This window comes from Notechis scutatus, chromosome 4, assembly GCF_049901735.1.
Source record: "Notechis scutatus isolate UNSWTSFEM ecotype Mainland chromosome 4, rNotScu1.2, whole genome shotgun sequence".
In the NCBI taxonomy this organism is placed as follows: Eukaryota; Metazoa; Chordata; class Lepidosauria; order Squamata; family Elapidae; genus Notechis; species Notechis scutatus.
This window is the reverse complement of record NC_142012.1, coordinates 14,116,635-14,138,399: the sequence shown is the minus strand read 5'-3', so window position 1 is coordinate 14,138,399 and position 21,765 is coordinate 14,116,635. Positions and strand designations below refer to the sequence as shown.

Sequence of the window (21,765 nt, the reverse complement as noted above, 5' to 3'; positions counted from 1 at the left end):
GCCCATGGCAACTCGAGAGCAGTTCAGGGATGCTTTGCAAGTTGACAATAGATCTTTCTCGTGAGAACCAAGGTCATCTCCCAGGTGATGGAGGAAGAAGGAGAAGAGTGCCTGAGGAGCCCGCCAATTGACCTAATTGGCCAATGTGACCAGTGAAACTTGGGGAAGGGGCTATTACTGGTTTTAATTATGCTGAAACCACGGGAAAGATTCAGAGCTGGTTTTCCACTAAGTGTGCTGATATGATGTACCCAATAACGAAGTTCTTAGAGGAAGCAAGTGGCCTGAGTTCTGGTTTGCTTGGATTCCTTAGTTGGAACCTTGACAAAGAGCTTGCATGGCTGTGACCTGATTCAAGGCCACAGCCACCCTCTCATTTTAAGTGGCAACCCTAACCCTAACCCTTCAATCAATCAGCAGAAATAGCAATTTGTCTACAATTATTTCTTTAAAAAAAACAACCCACTCCAAGTCTTTTATATCTGAAATTGGGCATGGGAAAGGGGTGACCAATAAATAAAATAAATTGTATGGAACGCTCAATCAACAAATTTGAGTTAGGGGTGAGTTAATGAAGTTGTCTTCATTAAGTTGTAAAAACATAACAGTTTCGGTTCCTTATTCTGTGTCCTACCTTTTGAGACCCATCTCTGCCTTGGGTAACTAGCCTTGTGCATCCTATTGGAATGAAGTCCAGGGATGTAGCAATTGACTTTCCCAAATCACCAGGGGTGGGAGAGCCACTAGCTAAGATTCTATGCAGTTCGGAGAACTGCCAAATCCCACTCCTGGCTGGCTCCGCCCACCTCATCCCAGGAGTCCCCACGCAGCCTGTGTTGGACGCAGGTAAGTGCAGTATGCGCACGGAGGTTCGGGGAGGGTGAAAAACGGGCCTCCTGGAAGTTTTTATTTTATTTATTTATTTGGTTTGTCAATCGCTTACAAGATAATAGGTATAAGTAAAGACATAGTTATGAATACATGAAATGGATACATATAAGAAAAATAAAAGAAACAATAGGACAGGGACGGTAGGCACGTTGGTGCGTTTATGCACGCCCCCTACAGACCTCTTAGGAAAGGGGTGAAGTCATTAGTAGACAGTCTAAGGTTAAAATTTTTGGGGTTTGGGGAAGAAACCACAGAGTCAGGTAGAGTATTCCAGACATTGACCACTCTGTTGCTAAAGTCGTATTTCCTGCAATCAAGTTTGGTGCAACTAACTTTGAGTTTGTATCTGTTGTTTGCTCTCGTATTGTTATGGTTGAAGCTGAAGTATTCATTGACAGGTAGGACATTGCAATGTATGATTTTATATACTATACTTAGATCGGACCGAAGATGGCATAGTTTTAGGTTTTCTAGGTCTAGAATTTCGAGTCTGGTGGCATAAGGTATTCTGCAATGAGTAGAGGAGTGGAGAACTCTTTTTGTGAAATATTTCTGGACTTTCTCAACTGTGTTAATATCAGATACGTAATGTGGGTTCCAGACTGATGAGCTGTATTCGAGTATTGGTCTAGCAAATGTTTTGTATGCTCCAGTTAGTAGTGTGATATTACCAGAGAAAAAGCTACGTAGGATTAGGTTAACAACTCTTAATGCCTTTTTGGCTATGTAGTTACAGTGGGCTCTAGCACTTAGGTCATTAGAGATGAGTATTCCAAGGTCCTTGATGGAGATTGGGTCATAAACAACGCCAGAAATGGGCTCATTTCCAGCTTCCAGAGAGCCTCCTTTTCACCCTCCAAAGGTTCGAGGAAAGCCTCCAGAGCCCAGAGAGAGCAAAAATGCCACCCCTCCGCCATGGTGTAGGAGGCCGAGTAGGCCATGCCCACCATGGCCTCACCCACCCAGCAACTGGGCCGAAAACTCTTTGCTAAATCTTTTGAAGCCCACCTCTGCAAATTACACTTGATCAAGCTAGCGGAAGCCCTTCCCTTCACAGAAGTAAAAAGCTCTCCCTTCGCAAAACACCAAGTTGCAGCTGATTTGTTTCATTTATCACTTCAGATGAAAAAAAATGGCTTCCCTGCAGGCATAAAAGCCCTTCTCATTGGCACGAAGGGATGTAAAGCAGGTTAGCTGCTCCAGCGTTTACAAGACAAACTACATCCTTTCACTCAGATGAAAGCAAAGCACCTGCTTGAACATTGGCAAATCCCTACTAATACCAGTCAATACAATTAACGCGAAGCTCAGCTAGGGGGCAGCAACTAGCTGACCGTAGTTGATCTTGAAACAAATCTAAGCAGAATCAGATCTGGTTAATTGCTCCAATCTGGCACTTTCAGGACGTTATGGATTATATACATACTATAGACTAGGATATTGACCACAAGTATCCTGAAATCAGTTAATCGCAAATCATTTCTATTATATTACAACAAATCTATATGCTATCACCTAGAATTGAGTGTAACTCAAAGAAGTCTTTACCTTTTAATTTACATGTTGCAGGAATTTCCGAATCTAACACCAAACATTTTGATGGGGTAATCTTGGATTGAAGCATTTTAAAAGTAGAAATAACATTTATATTTCTACTATATTTCTATTTCTATTCCCATGTACAGCTAGGACATAAAGAGCATAACAGCATAAGAAATGGTTGCAAAGATTGTAAAAGTGATATAAAATGATGAAATATGTTTAATAAAAATATTATTAAATAAAGAAAAGAAATGGCCTTCAACACTCAACACTCAATTATTAGAAGAAGCAAAACACCTGATCAATCCTGCTACACTTGCTGAGATACAGCCAATATTTAATATTGTTAAGTGATAAGCAGAACTACTTTTCCAATGAATTCGCTTCTTTACAAATATTTAAAAGTAGAGCTCTTTCAATGTTCACAGCTGCAAAAGAAAAGGCCAATATTTCTGAAGTTTCTAACATGCCTCTATACATACATATATTTATTATGGTTACTGACCAAAATAGAGACTTCCTTTTAAGTTATCAGTTTATATTAATGCCGAATACAAGCCGGTGTAATTTATCCAGAACAAAAGAAGCATAATTTAAAGTTGTGGAATAGATAATGGAAACTGTTGTTTTTATGGTTGGTGATGAGTGGCCAAAAGTCAGGACTATATTGTTCACGCTTGCAGAATAGTTTTTATGAACACTAAGCTCGACCAAACTAGGAAAAGATTAAATTATTTTAGGCACTTTTTTGGATTATTTTTCTAATTAAGTTTTGCATATTGAACCGAAAAAGTAGTAGCAATAGCATTCTCGATCTCAATCTCTTGATAGCACTCTCTGAGTGGTTTACAGAATCAGCATATTACCCCCAACAATCTGGGTCCTCATTTTACTGACTTCGGAAGGATGGAAGGCTTAGTCAAATTTGAGACCATCGGGATCAAACTCCAGATTGTGGGCAGAGTTTGCCTGCAATACTGCATTCTAGCCACCGCACCACCAGGGCTCAATCCAAAAGGGAGCTGTAATCACTAGCGCAGGGGTGTCCAACTTGATTTCATTATGGGCCACTGTGTCTGACCTCGGGGGGCCAGGGTGGGTGTGACCAGCTCAATGTCACTCATGTTGGGGGTGCCTGTGGTGGCCGGAGCACTCTGCCAGCAAAAACGGGCTCCAGAGCTCTGTTTTTGGCTGCAACGGCTTCCTGCAACCCTCGGCCAGCGAAAATGGAGCTCAAGGGGGGCTGCCTGTGGCCTTCCCAAGCTCTGTTTTTGCTGGCAGAGGCACCACAGGCCGGTCCTTCACTTTTTCCAGATGGGTCAGATCTAAGCACCCTGTGGGCCGAATCTGGTCCATGGGTCTTGAGTTGACCCCCCTACACTAGTGAGTTTCCATCTGCTTAAAAAGATGATGGTGTAAATTTTGATTTTAAAAGATGATGGTGTAAATTTTGATTTTAAAAGTTTTAAAAGTATTTGATCATTTTTTTTGTACCATGCAGCAAAAAGTGTTTAAAAATATTTGATCATTTTTTTTTTTGTACCATGCAGCAAAAAGTGTTTTGGAAAGTTAATAATTAATTAAGAGGATTCATAGTTAGGAATTAGAGTTTTGAATTATTTAGAAGATGGTTTTAATGGGATGATGGAAATTGCTTTTGTTGGTTTTGTGATCAGGAGATCTTGAAGGTGGACATTAGAGTCAGAAGTTAAAGAAAATGGAGAAATCAAGAGTGCAAAGTTTTGGATACTATTCAGGCAAGTTTTTGGACAGAATGGATTAAATAATAAAAGTATTTGATAAAATTGACAGAGTATGTTCTAATGAAAGTGTAAAACAAGAACAAGCTGTAATGGATGTCTATGACATTAATCTGAAAGGGGATATACATATAATATAAATGGATCTGATGGATGATTCATTTCCTAAAGGGGATAAACAGATATTAAACAGAAAACTGATTTGGATTTTTCCCTTCGTTCTGAATAGACAAAAGTTTTTCTATGATTTGGAAGTACATTTTAGAAATGACAAACAAAACAATAAATTTTACTTTCTGATGCAAAATAAATCTGTTAAACGTTATATGTTTTATACAAAGATGGAGATAAACTATCAAAATTGTTTTTATTCGCTGAGATAAAGGGAGAAGTTTCTTCTTTCTTCTTTCCTTTTTCCTACCCCCCTGTTTTACACCCCTCCCTTTATTTCTTTGTTGTATTTTCTTTTGTTTGTATTTCTTCTGTTTTTTTTTTGTTTTTTTTGGTAGTTTGTACTGACGTTTATATTTTGCATTTATAATTCCTAATGAACTTATTTGGAAAAAATAATAATTTCAACTGTTAGCCTTGATCAAAAAGCCTGCTCAATGCTTTCTCCAACTTAGATATAGTTTTATTAGACCAGCAATCCACAATCTTTGTGGCTTGGCAGCCCAGGCGGGGTGAGGGAGAGGGGAACTGGGCTGGATGAGCAGCGGGCTGGCACACATGCATGCGACTCAATTTGTGTGTGGTTGGTCGACTGTTCACATGGCCCTTTCGCTAAATAGACCATAGGCGTGGCTTGTTGGTCATGTGAGTGGGTGGACATGGCTTGGTGGTCATGTTATTGGCTGGGCGTGGCCAACTCAATATCATTCACATCGAGGCATGCATCTCCTCGCCTGGCTTCTCATGACTGTGGGGATGCTGCAACAGTCGTAAGTGTGAAAAATGGTCATAAGTCACTTTTTTCAGTGCCATTGTAACTTTGAATGGTCACTCCACACAAGCAAAGTACCAGCAAAGGAGAGGGAAAAAACTCCAGAGAAGTTCCATAGACAGGAAGTCTAGTCCTGCCAAGAACGTAAAAAGGGTTAACGGAGAGGCAGTCTGTGTAAGCAACACCAGAATGTTTCCTTCCTGCCTTCCTTACAGGATTAGGCCAGTAATTTCTTCTAACAACCAGTTCTCTGAACTGCTTCGAATTTTAACAACCGGTTCTAGCGAATAGGTGCAAAATGGTAGAATCCCACCGCTGGTACAAGGGTAACTTGGAAACAACAACAATAACAACAACAGCAGCAGCAACAGCAGCAGCAACAACAAAGTTATAGCATGTTCAGTGGGCACAGAAAAAGTAACAGTGTAAGATAAAAACAGAGATAATCTGGTTCATCATCACATTATCTCACTAATGCCTAGTACTGAGCTTCTATGACAACTGTTCTGGTATAGTATAATATAGTATAGTATAGGATAGTATAGAATAGAATAGAATAGAATAGAATAGAATAGAATAGAATAGAATAGAATAGAATAGAATATTTCTCACCTCCTCCAAATGGTGCCCATATAACCCTGCGGATGGACCTCACCCAATCCTCCATGTCATTCTGAGTGCTGGCCATTAGGAGGTAAGTCTCATGATTTGATGTCATTCGTTCTCTGTCTCCTCCTACAAGAAAAGAACAATGCTGTTAAGGGAAAATGTTCTCTCTTGACCCAAATATTCATATTTAAGTCACCGTTGGAAAAACCAGTAGCAGAATCACAGCCAAGCAGGTATAGAAACATGTACTGTATAGTTCATTACCCAAAAGAGGAGAAAACCTTCTTACCTCTGGAATTGGAATTGCTTGTTTATGAGGTATGACATCCTCTCGTTGTTTGACCAAATGTTTTTCAAAATATGTCTAATACTGGGAAGGTCTGAGGTGTTAAGGTCCCATGAAAGGTAACCTACCTACAGTTATTGATCATCCCTTGAGGTACAAAATTGCAAGACAACAATTACAGGGTAAACCAGAAGCAAATGTTCAGTTTGAAGGTTCAGTTCTGCTCAACAGATTTGGCAAATGAAATGCCTGACAAGATGGGTATCTTGTGTCTAGCTGAGCTTGTTGATCAGAAAGGTCGGCAGTTCGGCTGTTCGAATCCCTAGCACCACGTAATGGAGTGAGCTCCCGTTACTTGTCCCAGCTTCTGCCAACCTGGCAGTTTGAAAGCATGTAAAAATGCAAGTAGAAAAATAGGGACCACTTTGGTGGGAAGGGAACAGTGTTCCATGCACCTTCGGCATTTAGACATGCCGGCCACATGACCACGGAGACGTCTTTGAACAGTGCTGGCTCTTCAGCTTTGTAACGGAGATGAGCACTGCCCCCTAGAGCCAGAAATGACTAGCACATATGTGCAAGGGGAACCTTTACCTCAGTGGTGGGATTCAATTTCTTTTACTACCGGTTCTGTGGGCGTGGTTTGGTGGGCGTGGCAGGGGAAGGATACTGTAAAATTTCCAGTCAGAGGTGATAGTTGCCGGTTCTCCGAACTACTCAAAATTTCCACTACCAGTTCTCCAGAACTGGTCAGAACCTGCTGAATACCACCTCTGCTTTACCATTTTTACATGATGAAATATGACAGTGGAAGAAATTGTCTCCTGCTCCAAGCACCTCAGAAGAAGACAGAGTTGGTGGCCAATAGTCCAAACATTTTAGAAATGTTTTTCCCCTTGAAAATGCACTCTGGTGATCTGAGAATTCATTTACTTCATGATGGACACAGATGTGAGGGCCAGGCCTAGTCACTGATCCAAGGCGAACGAGTACATAACCTTAAAATGCATTGACCTCAACTGGCAAATTAGAGGTAGTTCTTGGCTTACAACCACAACTGAGTCCAAATTTATGTTGTTAAGTGAGATAGTTGTTAAGTGAACACTGCCCCATTTTACAACTTTTCTTGCCACAGTTGTTAAGTGAATCACAGCAGTTGTTAAGTTAGTCACACGGTTGCTAAGTGAATCTGGCTTCCCCGGGGACTTTGCTTGTCAGAAGGTCGTAACAGGTGATCACATGACCCCGGGACACTGCAACCATCATAAATATGAGGCGGTTGGCAAGCATCCGAATGTTGATCATGTGACTTTGGGGAACAGCAATGGTCATAAGTGTGAAAAACGGTCTTATCACTTTTTGCATTACCCTCGTCACTTTGAATGGTCACTGAATCAGAGGTGGTATTCTGCAAGTTCTGACCAGTTCTGGAGAGCCAGTAGCGGAAATTTTGAGTAGTTCAGAGAACCAGTAAATGCCACCTCTGAATGGAGATTTTACACTATCCTTCCCCTGCCATGCCCATCAAGCCACGCCCACAGAACCGGTAGTAAAAAACTTTGAATCCCACCACTGCATGAACTGCTGTAAGTCGAGGACTACCTGTATGGTGAAAAAGACTTTTTGAAGATAGAAAGTAGGGTTAGTAAGTTAATATTTCCTGCCAAAGACTCCTACTTCCTCCCCCACTCGGTAATTAACTCTTATTCTCTCTCTCTCTCTCTCTCTCTCTCTCTCCCTTTCCGTCCCTCCCTCCTTCCCTCTATCTCTCCCTTTCCCCCTCCACCCTCTATTCTCTTTCTCTCCCTTTCCCTCCCTCTCTCTCTCCCCCTTTCCCCCTCCTCCCTCTCTTTCTCTTTCTCTCTCTCTCTTTTTCTCCCTCCTCTCTCTCTCTCTCTCTCTCTCTCTCTCTCTCTCTCTCTCTTTCATTTTTCCCATAAGTAACATGATAGAAGCCTTGTTGCCAACACTGAGATCATTCCCATTTGCTAACATCTGATAGGAACAGTTGGGATATTAAATAAAAGAACCGTATATCGCTTTCTCTCTTAAAACTCATCTGAGAAACAATTACGATTTTAGTAGATTGTGTAACTTCTGTTTCAGAACGCTGGTGAGAAAACCTTTCTATATTATCCAAGCTCCATTACCAATAAAATACAGTTTGCACATAAAATGGCCTTCTCGAGTGTTTTTATTTTATTTTAGTGTCTTTCACACGGGCTTCAAAGCAATTTGCATAAAAAGCATCAAACACCATTTCATTCCTTTTGTCAAATGAAATAATTTTAATTGAAACCTCAAAATTGGCAGGAGCAGAGGTAAAAACCTTCCCCTTTATATCAAAAGCCGGTCCGTGTTTAGCAAAATGAGAACATTTTCCCTGCTCAGCTGAACAAGGAAAGAACTAATTATGTTATCATCTCATTTGGGAAGAAAGTCATGTACAAATAAACAGGTAACCTGTGCTCCCGTTTTATAGAACAGGATTTTTTTTAAAGAGGAGAGGGGAGTGAGTGTAGGACATGGTATGGTGTAGGACCAGGTTGCTCAACCGATCTTTTCGAAACCCTCCCTAAATTTAAAAAAAAAACATATTGAAAGCTTGCCAGATTGCAGAGCTCAGTCCATCTTAGGCAAACACTTATGTCAAAATCTCATCAAACCTTGATAATCTCACACAAGATGGTCACCACGTTATAAAAAAAAAAAAAGATGTCGAGACTCTGGAGTGCAGAGAAGGGCAACAAAGATGATGAAAGGACTGGAGGCTAAAACATATGAAAAATGGTTGAAGGAATTGGATATGTCTAGTTTGATGAAAAGAGGGACTAGGGCAGAGGTGGTATTCAGCAGGTTCTGACCAGTTCTGGAGAACCGGTAGCGGAAATTTTGAGTAGTTTGGAGAACCGGCAAATACCACCTCTGACTGGGGATTTTACAGTATCCTTCCCCTGCCACACCCACAGAACCGATAGTAAAAAAAAATAAAATCCCACCACTAGATTAGGGGTGACATGATAGCAGTGTCCCAATATTTGGGGGGCTGTCATAAGGAAGAGGGGCTCAACCTGTTTTCCAAAGCACCTGAGGACAGGATAAGAAGAAATGGATGGAAACTAATCAAGGAGAGAAGCAACCTAGAACTAAGGAGGAATTTCCTGACAGTGAAAACAATTAATCAATGGGATGGCTTGCCTCCATAAGTTGTGGGTGCTTCAACATAGCCATTTGTCTAGAATGGTAAAGGGTTTCCAGCTTGAGCAAGGGGTTGGACTAGAAGACCTCCAAGGTCCCTTCCAACTCTGTATTTCTGTCCTGTCCAGTTAAGATCCTGAAGGATTTATTCTTTTATTTTCTTTAGCATAGGTCATTGCATGAGAACGGACATTGAAATCTGCAGGTCCAGAAAACACGGTCAACCTAACTGAATTATTTTAACGGCAACTGTTTGTAGATATGTTACAAACATCTGGAAGCTTGTGCAGAAGACACTGACTGAAACAAATAATGACAGCAACATTGAGGCAAATGTCATGTAAAGCTTCAATAGTTATGAGAGATATTAGGAAGGAATGACCTGTGTTTATGGCCTGACATTATAAGCAGCGTGAGAGTCAGTTTGGTGTAGTGGTTAAGAGTTCTGGAGAACTGGTAGCAGAAATTTTGAGTAGTTCGGAAAACCTGCAAATACCACCTCTGACTGGAGATTTTACAGTATCCTTCCCCTGCCATGCCCACCAAGCCACACCCACAGAACCAGTAGTAAAAACATTTGAATCCCACCACTGGTTAGAAAGTATGAGACTGTGAGTTCTAGTCTGGCCTCAGACACAAAGCCAGCTGGGTGATCTTGATCCAGATACTTCCCCTCAGCCCTAAGAAGGAGGCAATGACAAGCTACTTCTGTAAAATCTTGCCAAGAAAACTGTAAGGATTTGTCCAGGCAATCTTGGATAATCTGATAATTGAATAAAAGGAAAAAGAAAATCACCAACAGCATTATTCTAGGAAATAGTTTCTTATGGATATCCTATAACCTGAAAATCAGATGCTGAGGATTTCAAGATGCAGCTTAAGCCAGCTCCAAAACACTGCAGGAGCTGAACTCTTCCCCGAAACCCTTCATGGCTAAGTCCTGACTGACAGGTGATTTACCAACTGTATTGCTATATCCCCTGCTGTCTTTTTACGGCTCCACAGTATGACTCCGAAAGGCAGCTGCTGTAACATATTCTCAAGCAGAGGGGAAAGTGGCAATTTTCCTGGGTACTAAGAGCTCCTTTTAGATAGCCTCCAATTTTGTTTGACCACTAAAAGCTCAGCCAGTTCACAACTGCACTGAGAAACAGTTCCAGGGTTTTGTAGAAAGTTAGCACCCACCCCCACTGCTAGAAGAATGAAATATTTTAGGAAATATTAAAAAGGCAGAATACTATATTTTCCTGGATAAGAAAATGGAGAAACGTGCTCTTGGAAAGCAGCCCCCACCTTCCTTAATAGCCCTCAGTAGATATCAGCACTTAAAAGATAACGAGATAGCTCTATTGATAAGCAAATAACCTCCCCCAAGATTCAATAAAGGTAGGATTAGCCCTCAGCCACAATAGGAATTGCCCAAAGCCCCTTCACTGCATCACCTCAGTTGCACCACCCCCAGCAGTTCAAACTTCAACCCAACTTAGCTCAGACAAAGTCCTAGGATTTGTACATGGCTCCATGGGAGTCTGACAACAGCCAATAGAATATATGTTCTTGCACAGGAACAGGAAGCTCAAGTGCAAAGCCCAAGAGAAGATATAAAAAACTCTCATTCTCAACTCCATGGGGGCAGCTGCACCAGAACCATGTGGTTCTGCTTCATCATTAAACTATCTTTCCAATCAGCTTCCATATTTCCAGGGTCTTTCTTCCGGCTTGGAATTGAACCAGATGAATATTTCTTCCAACAGTTTCAGGTCTATTATCCAGGAACTTTCAACCTCCCACAAGTGCTTTTTCAAGAGACAACTGGACTTTCTGTTTTTTCTTTGAAGGCGTTCAGTGGTGGGATTTTACCAGTTCTCACCTATTTGCTAGAACCGGTTGTTAACATTCTAAGCAGTTCGGAGAACCGGTTGTTAGAAGAAACTACTGTCCTAATCCTGTAAGGAAGGCAGGAAGGAAACGTTCTGGTGTTGCTTACAGAAACTGCCTCTCCGTTAACCCTTATTACGTTCTTGGCAGGATTAGACTTCCTGTCTCTGGAACTTCTCTGGAGTTTTTTTTCCCCCTCCTTTGCTGGTACTTTGCTTGTGTGGAGTGACCATTCAAAGTTACAATGGCACTGAAAAAAGTGACTTATGACCATTTTTCACACTTACGACTGTTGCAGCTTCCCCACAATCATGAGAGGCCAGGCGAGGAGATGCATGCCTCGATGTGAGTGATATTGAGTTGGCCACGCCCAGCCAATAACATGACCACCAAACCATGCCCACCAACTAAGCCACACCCACAGAACCGGTTGTTAAAAAATTTGAATCTCACCTCTGAAGACGTTTCACTTCTTATCCAAGAAGCTTCTTCAGCTGAAGAAGCTTCTTGGATCAGAAGCAAAATGTCTTCAAAGAAAAACCAGAAAGTCCAGTTGCCTCTTGAAAAAGCACCTTTGGGACAACCATGACCTGGAGGACAGAATCTCCATAGATTTTCAGCCTCCTACTTCCTTCCAAGAGCCACCCACATTCACACCATTAGTGGAAGTTAAGAAGTGCAAATAATATCTTTATTGCCCATGAATGAGCTGAGTTTCAATGGAGAGCTGATAAACACCAGCCTCTAGCTAGTATTCTTCTTTTTTGTTGTTGTTGCAACAATGGCTCAGGGCTCTACAGAAAAATAATCACTTTTCATTAGGTTGCTTTCTGATAAATGTTTCTCCGGATCCTTTAGATTACAAAGCCCATGATGCCTTGCCATAGGCCATCCTGGACTAACGGTAGTTGAACTCCAAACTCCAAAGGATCTTGGGTTACTTTTCCCTTCAGTATAAAAGGAAATTTTCTGAACATGACTAAGTTGCCTTTGGGATAAATAAAGATAGTACTTGGTTGACTTTGAGCATGCTTTTCCTCTTGTATCAAGTTAAAATATTATAAAGTGGAACTATTATTTTGGAGGGCTAGCCATTGCTTCTGAATGATATCAACATGTCTTTTCCACTCAGAATTGTATTTTGTATTGTCCCAGTTCTTCTACCCACTACAGATGAAAATAGACCTGCAGGCAGCACATTAGAAAACCAACGGAGCATGAACTCAATAGAAGATACTTTTTCAAGTGAATATCTTGTCTTTTTTTCATGTAAGAAACTCTCCAACTGCCCTCTGTCTTCAATTAAATCCCAAAGAAGACATTAGGAGAAAAGTCTTCTCATTGCTTTACTTTTTTTTTTCTAGGGGGGAATCTGGGAAAAATTCCTAGAATCCTAGATCTGGAAGGAACTTTTGAGGTCATTTAATCTAATCCTTTATTGCAGGACTGCTTAGAGCCTGAGTGATGATGACGTGTTAATCAACTAAGCACAAATGCAGAAATTCCAAATAAAAATCTAAAAACCCCCAAGAATAAGGTAGAAAAACAAATTCCTTTCTCATAGGAGAAGAAAACTATTGAAGTTGCAAGGAAGTTTTTCTTCATTCAGAGATCATTCAGCAATTTGGAATGAAAAGAGTGGGAAAAAGAAGGACTAGGGGTGATGTGATAGCTGTCTTCCAGTACTTGTGGTGCTGTCACAGAGAAGATGGGGTTGAATTACCAATAAAGGAAAACATTCGCAGATCAGGGTTGAAATAAGAGGTCCTCTCTAAGCTTGGTTTGTTTCTTGCAGACATTTCATTACCCAAACTAGGTAACATCATTCAGAGCTAGGACTGAATTATTCTCCAAAGCACCCGAGCGCAGGACAAGGAGCAATGGATGAAAACTCATTAAAGAGAGAGATCCAATTTAAAACTAAGGAGAAATTTCCTGACAGTGAGAACAATTAATCAAGGGAACAGCTTGCCTTCCTGAGTTGTGGATGCTCTTATCACTGGAGGTTTTTAAGAAAAGTGTGGCAGCCATTTTTCTGGGATGCAATTGTCAGCATTCTAGGAAACAAAACTCCAACCCAATAAACTCCGAGACTAACATTTTCTCAAAGTTCCATTTTATTAAAGTTGTCATACTGCCACATCTGGGAGAACCCAAATCGGCGAATTCTGGGTTTTCCCTCAGTAATTGAAAATCAAAGACCCATCCCCTGCACCCCTCAGTCCATCGCATGGCCCAATCACCATCCATCCTAACTTGAGACATCCTCTAACCACTCCTCATCCAGGTGCAGGAATAACATGACCTTGACTGTAAAGAAGAATGCTATTATGTCTAACTACATACACTCTAAGAATCCCTCCCTCCCAATTTCCCAGGCACAGGAATGTGGCAGCGTGGAAGCTTCTGGTGCTAATATGGCTTCCAAAGCTGACAGCAATAAGTTCTCCTGCCTTGGGCTGGAGGTTGGACTAGAAAACTTCCAAGATCCTTTCCAGCTCTATGTTTCTCCACTCTGTGTCCTCTGTCTGCTACTTAGAAAAGTTCAAGCCTTCCCCCTCCTTCCCACTCATGGTTTATAAGTAATCCATTCCAGTTTGCTTCTCCTCTTCTGTAAACTCAGATGCACTCTGGTGCTTTAGTAAACAGAGGGTGGAAGTTGGAGAGCTACTTGATCAAGCTTCCTCTAACCACTTCATCTCATTCTGGGTGCAGCTTTGTACACCTAGTTGACCCTGTTTGGATGTTAACATAAAATGTTAAAACATCTGGCTTAGCAATGGGGGAAAAGAATAAAACATAATCCTGAAGGAAAAATGCCTTTTCAGGAAACTGGTTACAACTTGTCTGATTTCCCAATATTATGTCGCCCTTCTCGCTGAAGGAATTTGTTGAAATAAATAAGTAAGGATCAGGATACATTTTCTTTGCATTCCATCTCTTGCTGTTGAGCATGTAAGGACTGCCTCAAAATCAGGAAGCTGCAAGTTCGAGCCTAGACAGAGGTACATATTTCTCTCTCTGGGCGCAAAGGGAAAATAAATGCTGTGAGCTCTGTGTAAATGTCAGGAAGGGCATCCGGCCAGTAAATGCTCAGCTCGATTTAATCACCCCTCTTCGACCCCAATGCAAAGGATTGCAGGGTCATTAAAAGAAAAAAAAATAATTTTATTTTATTTTATTTGTTCATTACAGTTGTATGCCTCCCATCTCACCACAGGCAACTCTAGGTGGCTTGCATTCATTCAATCAAAATGCAATATGTAACATTAAAACAATAAATAAGGTAAAGGTAAAGGTTCCCCTGGCACATACGTAGTAGTCATTTCTGGCTCTAAGGGGCAGTGCTCATCTGCATTACAAAGCCGAAGAGCCAGCGCTGTCCGAAGACATCTCTGTGGTCATGTGGCTGGCATGACTAAATGCTAAAGGTGTACAAAACGCTGTTACCTTCCCACCAAAGTGGTCCTTATTTTTCTACTTGCATTTTTCCATGCTTTCGAACTGCTAGGTTGACAGAAGTTGGGACAAGTAACGGGAGCTCACTCCGTTACGCAGTGCTAGGGATTCAAACCGCCAACCTTTCTGATTGACAAGCTCAGCATCTTAGCCACTGAGCCACTGTGTCCCTCCCGAATTTAATAAACAATAAATAGAGATCGTAAATTCATTGAAAATAAAATTAACCAAGGGTGGGGGGGGAGGAAGGGAGCAAAGTTTACAGGGGGAGGAGGGTGGGGTGTTATCTAATTAGGAATAGATTGTGTCCCCTACAGAACAAGCAGCAATCTAAAACCCCAGGTATTGTCACCCATTCCTGCCTGGTGCCTGACCTCGTGCTATGATTTCTGATCAAGATTGATGTCTCCCCGTGGAAGCAGCAGAATCCGTAGTATGCCCTGTGCCTTCATTAGGCAATCCTTGATCTGCAGAGCCAGCGGATGGGTGTTCAGCTGAGAAAAATCAGCAGCATTTCCTAGACTTTTGCAGGCTCACTGGAAATGAGCTCTTTCTATTGTGCTGCTGTAGTGTAAACAAGTGATCCCCAACCTTTTTTATGCCGCGGCCCGGTACCGGCATCAGCTGGGCGCCGCGGCCCGGTACCGGCATCAGCTGGGCGCCACCATCTTTTTTTGATGAAAAAGTGCTTCCGGTGAGCTTTCTACCCGGAAAAGCTCACCGGAAGCACTTTTTCATCAAAAAAAGATGGCGGTGCCCAGCAACCAGCGGCCCGGTAGGACTTGTTCCGCGGACCGGTACCGGTCCACGGACCGGTGTTTGGGGACCCCTGGTGTAAACTATCTTTGTTCTGAATAGCAATAGCACTTAAAAGACTTATATACCGCTTCACAGTGCTTTACACCTCTAGCTAAGTTGGCCCTTTCTCTTCTGAATGTTGTTGGTGTCTTCTTTTTCCCAGGGATATTATTCTGCCCAAGATAACAAAGGTTGTATTATTTTAAAATGAATCTATGCTTCATTTTAGTTGACATCACACATTTATACTTGTGGTGGTGGTGCCGTGGTTAGAATGTAGTATTGCAGGCTAATTCTGCCGACTGCCAGCAGTTCGATCCTGCCAGCAGTCCAATCCTGGTTGACTCAGTCTTCCATCCTTCCGAGCAGTGGTGGGATTCAACTTTTTTTACTACTAGTTCTGTGGGCATGACTTGGTGGGCATGGCAGGGGAAGGATACTGTAAAATTTCCAGTCAGAGGTGGTATTTGCCTGTTCTCCGAACTACTCAAAATTTCTGCTACCGGGTCTCCAGAACTGGTCAGAACCTGCTGAATACCACCTCTGCTCCTGAGGTTGGTAAAATGGAGGAGCCAGATTGTTGGGGACAAGATGCTGACTCTATAAACTGTTTAGAAAGGGCCGTAAAGCACTGTGAAGCAGTATGTAAGTCTAATTGCTATTGCTATATTGTACACACACACACACACACACACACACACACACACACAGGCTACAAGAAGAACTCAAAACTCATTTTTCAGAACTGACCCTCAAGACAGGCTATTTCAACTCTTCTCTTATTGCTTCAATTATGTAGCTTTGAACACTTCTGTTGGTGCCAAAGATGTCACTAAAACTCTACTTTCAACATAGACATATGTATCTCCCTGGGATTATTGTGAGTGTGCTTTTATGAACATGCATACTTCAGCTTGGGTCTATATGAGGTTCTCACCTGGAATTGTCCTCTTCCCTGCTAGTCAACGATCAGAGCAAGTCTGTTCCAGAAGTATATTCACCATCATTGCGTTATTTATGTGACTTTTTCCTTGAATTCAAACTCAGGAAAGCAACTAAACTTGCCTTTTGTTCTGTAGAAAACAGATCTCCCCAAAAACTGATGGATTGGCTCTTGTGAAAATTGTAGTACTGCCTCTCAAGTAAGGTGACCAACTTTTTTACAATGAAAAGGAGAACACAAATAAATTGAAGAAAAAAAACAAAGCCACTTGCGCGCAACACACTCTCTCAAAACAATTCTCCTGTGTGGAGCACATGCGTCTCATAATCACATCTCGCTGCGCTGTACCGAGCCTTGACGAATCGCCATGTCAAATACAAATACATCACATCACACACAACGGATCGGATCGGCATCGATCAAATACGGAGATTTACTGATTAGTCTTCAAATATCAAAAAGGAGGACATGTAGGTGGACACTTTTCGAGACAGGACAGAACTTATAAAAGGAAGATTGTCCTCCCCAAAGGAGGATAGTTGGTCACCTTATCTCAAGAATGCTAGGCCAAAGGCTGTTTAGCTGACTCTAGAATGGTTCACAAAGCCATTCCCTCCCTCTGAACCAGTTTTCAAAATGCAAAAGAAGGAGAGTAACAGCAGCCTCTTGAAGAACAAATCAGTAACACAAACACTTGACTTAATTAAACAAAGGCTTGGAGCCCTTCTGAGATTTCTTCCGGGGCTTGAAGGAACAGGATAGAAAATTGGAAGATTAAGAAAAAAAAACCAAACAGGAATTGGAAATCAGTAGTTCCGTTGAAGAATGTTCCTTTGCAAAAGCTGACTCCACAAGAAGGACACGTTATCTATGATTTGCATCAGGAAGAACTCACTTAACCATGTTAAACTTCTGATTTGCACTTAAGCGAGGAATTTGGCTGACTTTCATTGCTATGTGCAATGCTTATTCTGTATTCTCAAGACCAGAGGTGATATTCAGCAGGTTCTGACAGGTTCTGGAGAACTGATAGTGGAAAATTTTGAGTAGTTTGGAGAACCGGCAAATCCCACCTCTGACTGGCCCTGCCCCCATCTATTCTCTGTCTCCCGAGTCCCAGCTGATCAGCTGGGTCTTCTTTGGTTGCCCTGCACAGGAGAGTGGAGCTGGAAAGCAGGTTAGCAGGGTGGAGAGGGAATGGGATATTACAGTATCCTTCCCCTGCCATGTCCACCAAGCCATGCCCACCAAGTCACACTCACAGAACCGGTAGTAAAAAAAAATTGAATCCTACCACTGCACAAGACGGTGTGTTTCATTTATTTATCTGTCAATCCGTCAACCACATGTACATGTATGCTGCACACATACACACTACAGGTTAGAGACTCAGTTTGCATAATATTTTTTTAAAATTTATTCTCACGTTAAAGTCCACACCTGGCCATTACAGGAACTCAGGTAACTATATTTTGAGTTGCCTACACAATTTCTCATGCCAGGCATGGCTGCTTAACATTAGGGACCCCATCAAATGTCCTTAGATTAGTTCTCAGATGATGTATAGAATCCACTTCTTTCCAGCAAACTGGGACTCAATGAACCACCCATCCATTACAAGAGTCAGTTTGAGTGTTGCAAGAAAGAATAGTAAGAAATACTGAAGTGGTCAATAGGAAGAGGCTGAATATTTTCTTTCTTTTTCACATAAAAATACAAAAAAGGAATTTGCTACCCCTTGAAATTGGGGCTTGAGGGCTGCTCTGCTTAGCAATATTCTTAAGTAACATCCTGAATAATATTAATGTAATGAGAGCAATGGGGTGCAAAGGGACGCAATGGCTCAGTGGCTAAGATGCTAAGTTTGTCAATCAGAAAGGTTTATTTTAGACAAACATGCACTAACAAAACATAAAACATAAAACCATCTTCCAGTTACAAACATACAGTGTGTCGGTTGGTTATAATAAATCTTTTGTGCATCCTCTCCATAGTCCTCACTTACAGTTTGTATAAATTCTCATATTATCAATCTAGTATATATGTATACCTTATTATCATTGTTAATCATTTATTTGACTATAACTATTATTCCATCATTTCATACGAGATATTCAAAATTTTAAATTAATTTATATTATAACATTCATTACATCATCCTAAATCCATCCAATAGTAGTACATCTTGATGTTATATTTTGTATAATTCTATTATCCTTGTATTGTGAAATTCTCTAACATATTTCATTTCCATATTTTTTTGTCTAAGCATTGATAAAATAAATCCCATATCTTATAAAATTGTTTATCTTCTTGTTCTCTAATTTCAAATGTCCATTTACTCATTTCGGCACATTCCAATATTTTCTTAATGATTTCCTCCTGCGTTGGTATTTTCTCATTTTTTCCCATTTTTAGCAAATACAATTCTAGCCGCTGTTAATACATTTACAATCAAGTATTTCAATTCTCTACTGTATATTTCCAGTAAAATCCCCAGTAAAAATATCTCTGGTTTAAAGTCTATATGGTTTTTGTCATTTTTTCCAACCATCTTAACATTTCTATTGTTTTTACTTTTTGTGAGCCACACAGGGTTATGTTGCATTGGATGCAACATAATGGATGATGACTATATCCTCCTCCTCCTCCTCCTCCTCATCATCATCATCATTTGACAACCACATAAACCCTTGCAGGGTGGAGTCTGGGCAACTAAATGGAGCTAGCAGAGGGTTTACTGGCCGGATGCCCTTCCTGAAGCCAATGTGGAGATTTGTTCAGCAGATATATTCTCATTGATGGGCGTATGTATGTATGTATGTATGTATGTATGTATGTATTGTATAAATTCTCATATTATCATATGTATATCAGTGGTGAGTTTCAAACTATTTTCCTATGGTTCGTGAGTGTTTTTCCTACCTGTTCGGGGTGTGTGCATGCAGACCGTTTGATAATGACCTTCTCCAGCAATCCCTGTGTGTGAAACAGCTGACGTGTGGCAATCTGATGTGCTGCGCCAATCAGCTGAGCTTGTAAAACAAGGTATAAAGCATAGCCTAGAGCCCGGGCAGGCAGGTGGGCCAAACAGCTGATCATCAGAGCAAACTGAACCAGTTCGCTCTCAGCTGATCCTCAGAGCAACCGGATCGCCCGAACCGGGACGAACAAGTAGCATACCACCACCACCCCGGTGTACATGTATATTCAATAAATAGATTGATAGACAAACAAACAAACTTTAGTATGATTTTCCAAGAATTATCCTCCCCCACTTTTATTATTTTATTAAAATACTGATACCAAGACCACGGATGATCAATGGTATTCAAATCCAGATTAGGAACTGCTGCTGCTGGGATGATTTAAGAATCAGTTAATAGGTTATGACACTATTCCAATAGTAGCATGAATTTCTGTACTTCTAAATGATCCATTTCTACTGTGGAACAGCATGAGTTTGTACCATAAGTGGGCTAGCTCCAAACGTAATTACATTAATTATGCCTTCTTGCCTGTGCACAAAGCTACCTAATGGAACGATTCCCTTATTCCCATAGGTGCATGGTCACTCTCCATTATGGAAATGCATTCCCTAGATTCATGCCTTTTTTTGCAATCATTGCTAAAAACAAACGCAGTGATGGATTCTGCAAAGCAGTACATGAAACCACGTAGTCATTCTTCTGCTTTCCCTTTTCTCAGAAGTGTTAAGAAGAATTATGCAACTTAGTTGGATAATTTAGGTGTTCAGTTCTTATGAATGTAAAACATACAGAAAGGGCTCTTATGAATGCATGGGTTAGCTTACCCAGCATCAGTCTGAAAGGATCTACCTCAGGGCTGTTAAACTTGTTTCGTCATGGCAGCATCATGTGACGTATCAGTACTTTTTTCCCCTTCGCTAAACTGGGCGGGGCCATGGCCAGCGGAGGATGCATCTGGCCCGTGAGCGATGAGTTTGACAACCCTGATCTACACGTATGGAGGTTTAGAGGTTTCTTTGTGGAGAATCTTGACCAACCAAAGCTATTGAAGAGAAGAGAATATATGTAGCTCAGGGCTGAATTGTGGAGTATAGAGAAGAATAAACTGGCACATCCACCACGAACACCACAAAAAGGAAACAGACCACCTATGCAACATATTTAAATGAAATGGATATCCATAAATGAAAAGTGCCTGACCTCTCAATCCACTACAGCTCAACCAATACAAACCATGAAAAAAATAACACTGCCATACATCAAAAACATCTCAGTAACAACCAAGAGACTGTTACAATCACATGGCATCACTGCTGCCCAGAAACCATTGAAAACCCTCCAAAATATCTTAGGCAAACCAAAATATCCAGTAACCCAAGAAGAAAAAAGAGGAGGAATCTCCAACATAGACAATGTAAGGACTATAAGAGTCACTATGCAGGGTGAATGGGCAGAGGACTAATGAACCCAATTAGCTGTCAGAATACATGATAAAAACATCTTAATCATACAACACATGGACAAACTCAATCATAGTTTCAACTGGGAAACTTTGAGCATCCTAGATGAAGCTAAATCCAAAAATGCTAGGGAAGCTTGGCATTCAGACAAATCATCATTAGATATATAGAGATAAACCACATTTATGCTCTTCAAAAGAGACGATTAAAAAAAGGAAAAGGGAAAAGAAAAGATCAGAACACATTTTCTCCAACAACCATCATTCAGATAAGCAGGGATTAACATCAGACAAACAATCAAGCAGAAAACAATATGCTAATTAAGAAGCTATTAAGAAGAAAACCACAGGATTGCCAACACAGGCAGGGCAAGGTACTGTATATAAACAGGGAGAAAAAAACCCACACTCCATCACACTGATCACTTCGAATGAAACATCTGCAGGCAAACAACCAAGCTCAGAGAGCACCAAGGACACAAACAAAGCTATTGTTCTGGAACAGAAGGGACATCTTATTGGGTTGGTAATGAATTACAGCTCACATGTGTATGGGGGATACCTTATATCACAACGGATAGCCGCTCCGATCCTTCAATAACAATTGAACCAGAGGTGGTATTCAGCGGGTTCTGACCAGTTCTGGAGAACCGGTAGAGGAAATTTTGAGTACTTTGGAGAACCGGCAAATACCACCTCTGACTGGCCCAGTCCCCCATCTTTTCTCTGCTTCCCGAGTCCCAGCTGATTAGCTGGGTCTTCTTTGGTTGCCCTGCACAGGAGAATGGAGCTGGAAAGCAGTTTAGTGGGGTGAGGAGGGGAGGGGGATTTTGCAGTATCCTTCCCCCAGGAGTGCGGTGGGAATGGAGATTTTACAGTATCCTTCCCCTGCCCCGCACACGAAGTCATGCCCACCATGTCATGCCACGCCCACCAAGCCACGCCCACAGAACTGGTAGTAAATTTTTTGAATCCCACCACTGAATTGAACATGCACGTGTTCTCTAAA

General features: G+C 41.3%; 1 protein-coding gene across 3 annotated transcripts in view; it reads right to left on the bottom strand.

Annotated features, from left to right (window-relative positions):
* ARHGAP24 (Rho GTPase activating protein 24) overlaps window positions 1–21,765 on the bottom strand; it is a 434,125-nt gene that overhangs the window by 54,348 nt on the left and 358,012 nt on the right. For all 3 annotated transcript variants that reach the window (XM_087962827.1, XM_087962828.1, XM_087962829.1), the window contains one exon: window positions 5,749–5,871. In XM_087962827.1, the coding sequence (XP_087818953.1) occupies window positions 5,749–5,871 (123 nt within the window). The remainder of the gene's footprint in view (window positions 1–5,748; window positions 5,872–21,765) is intronic.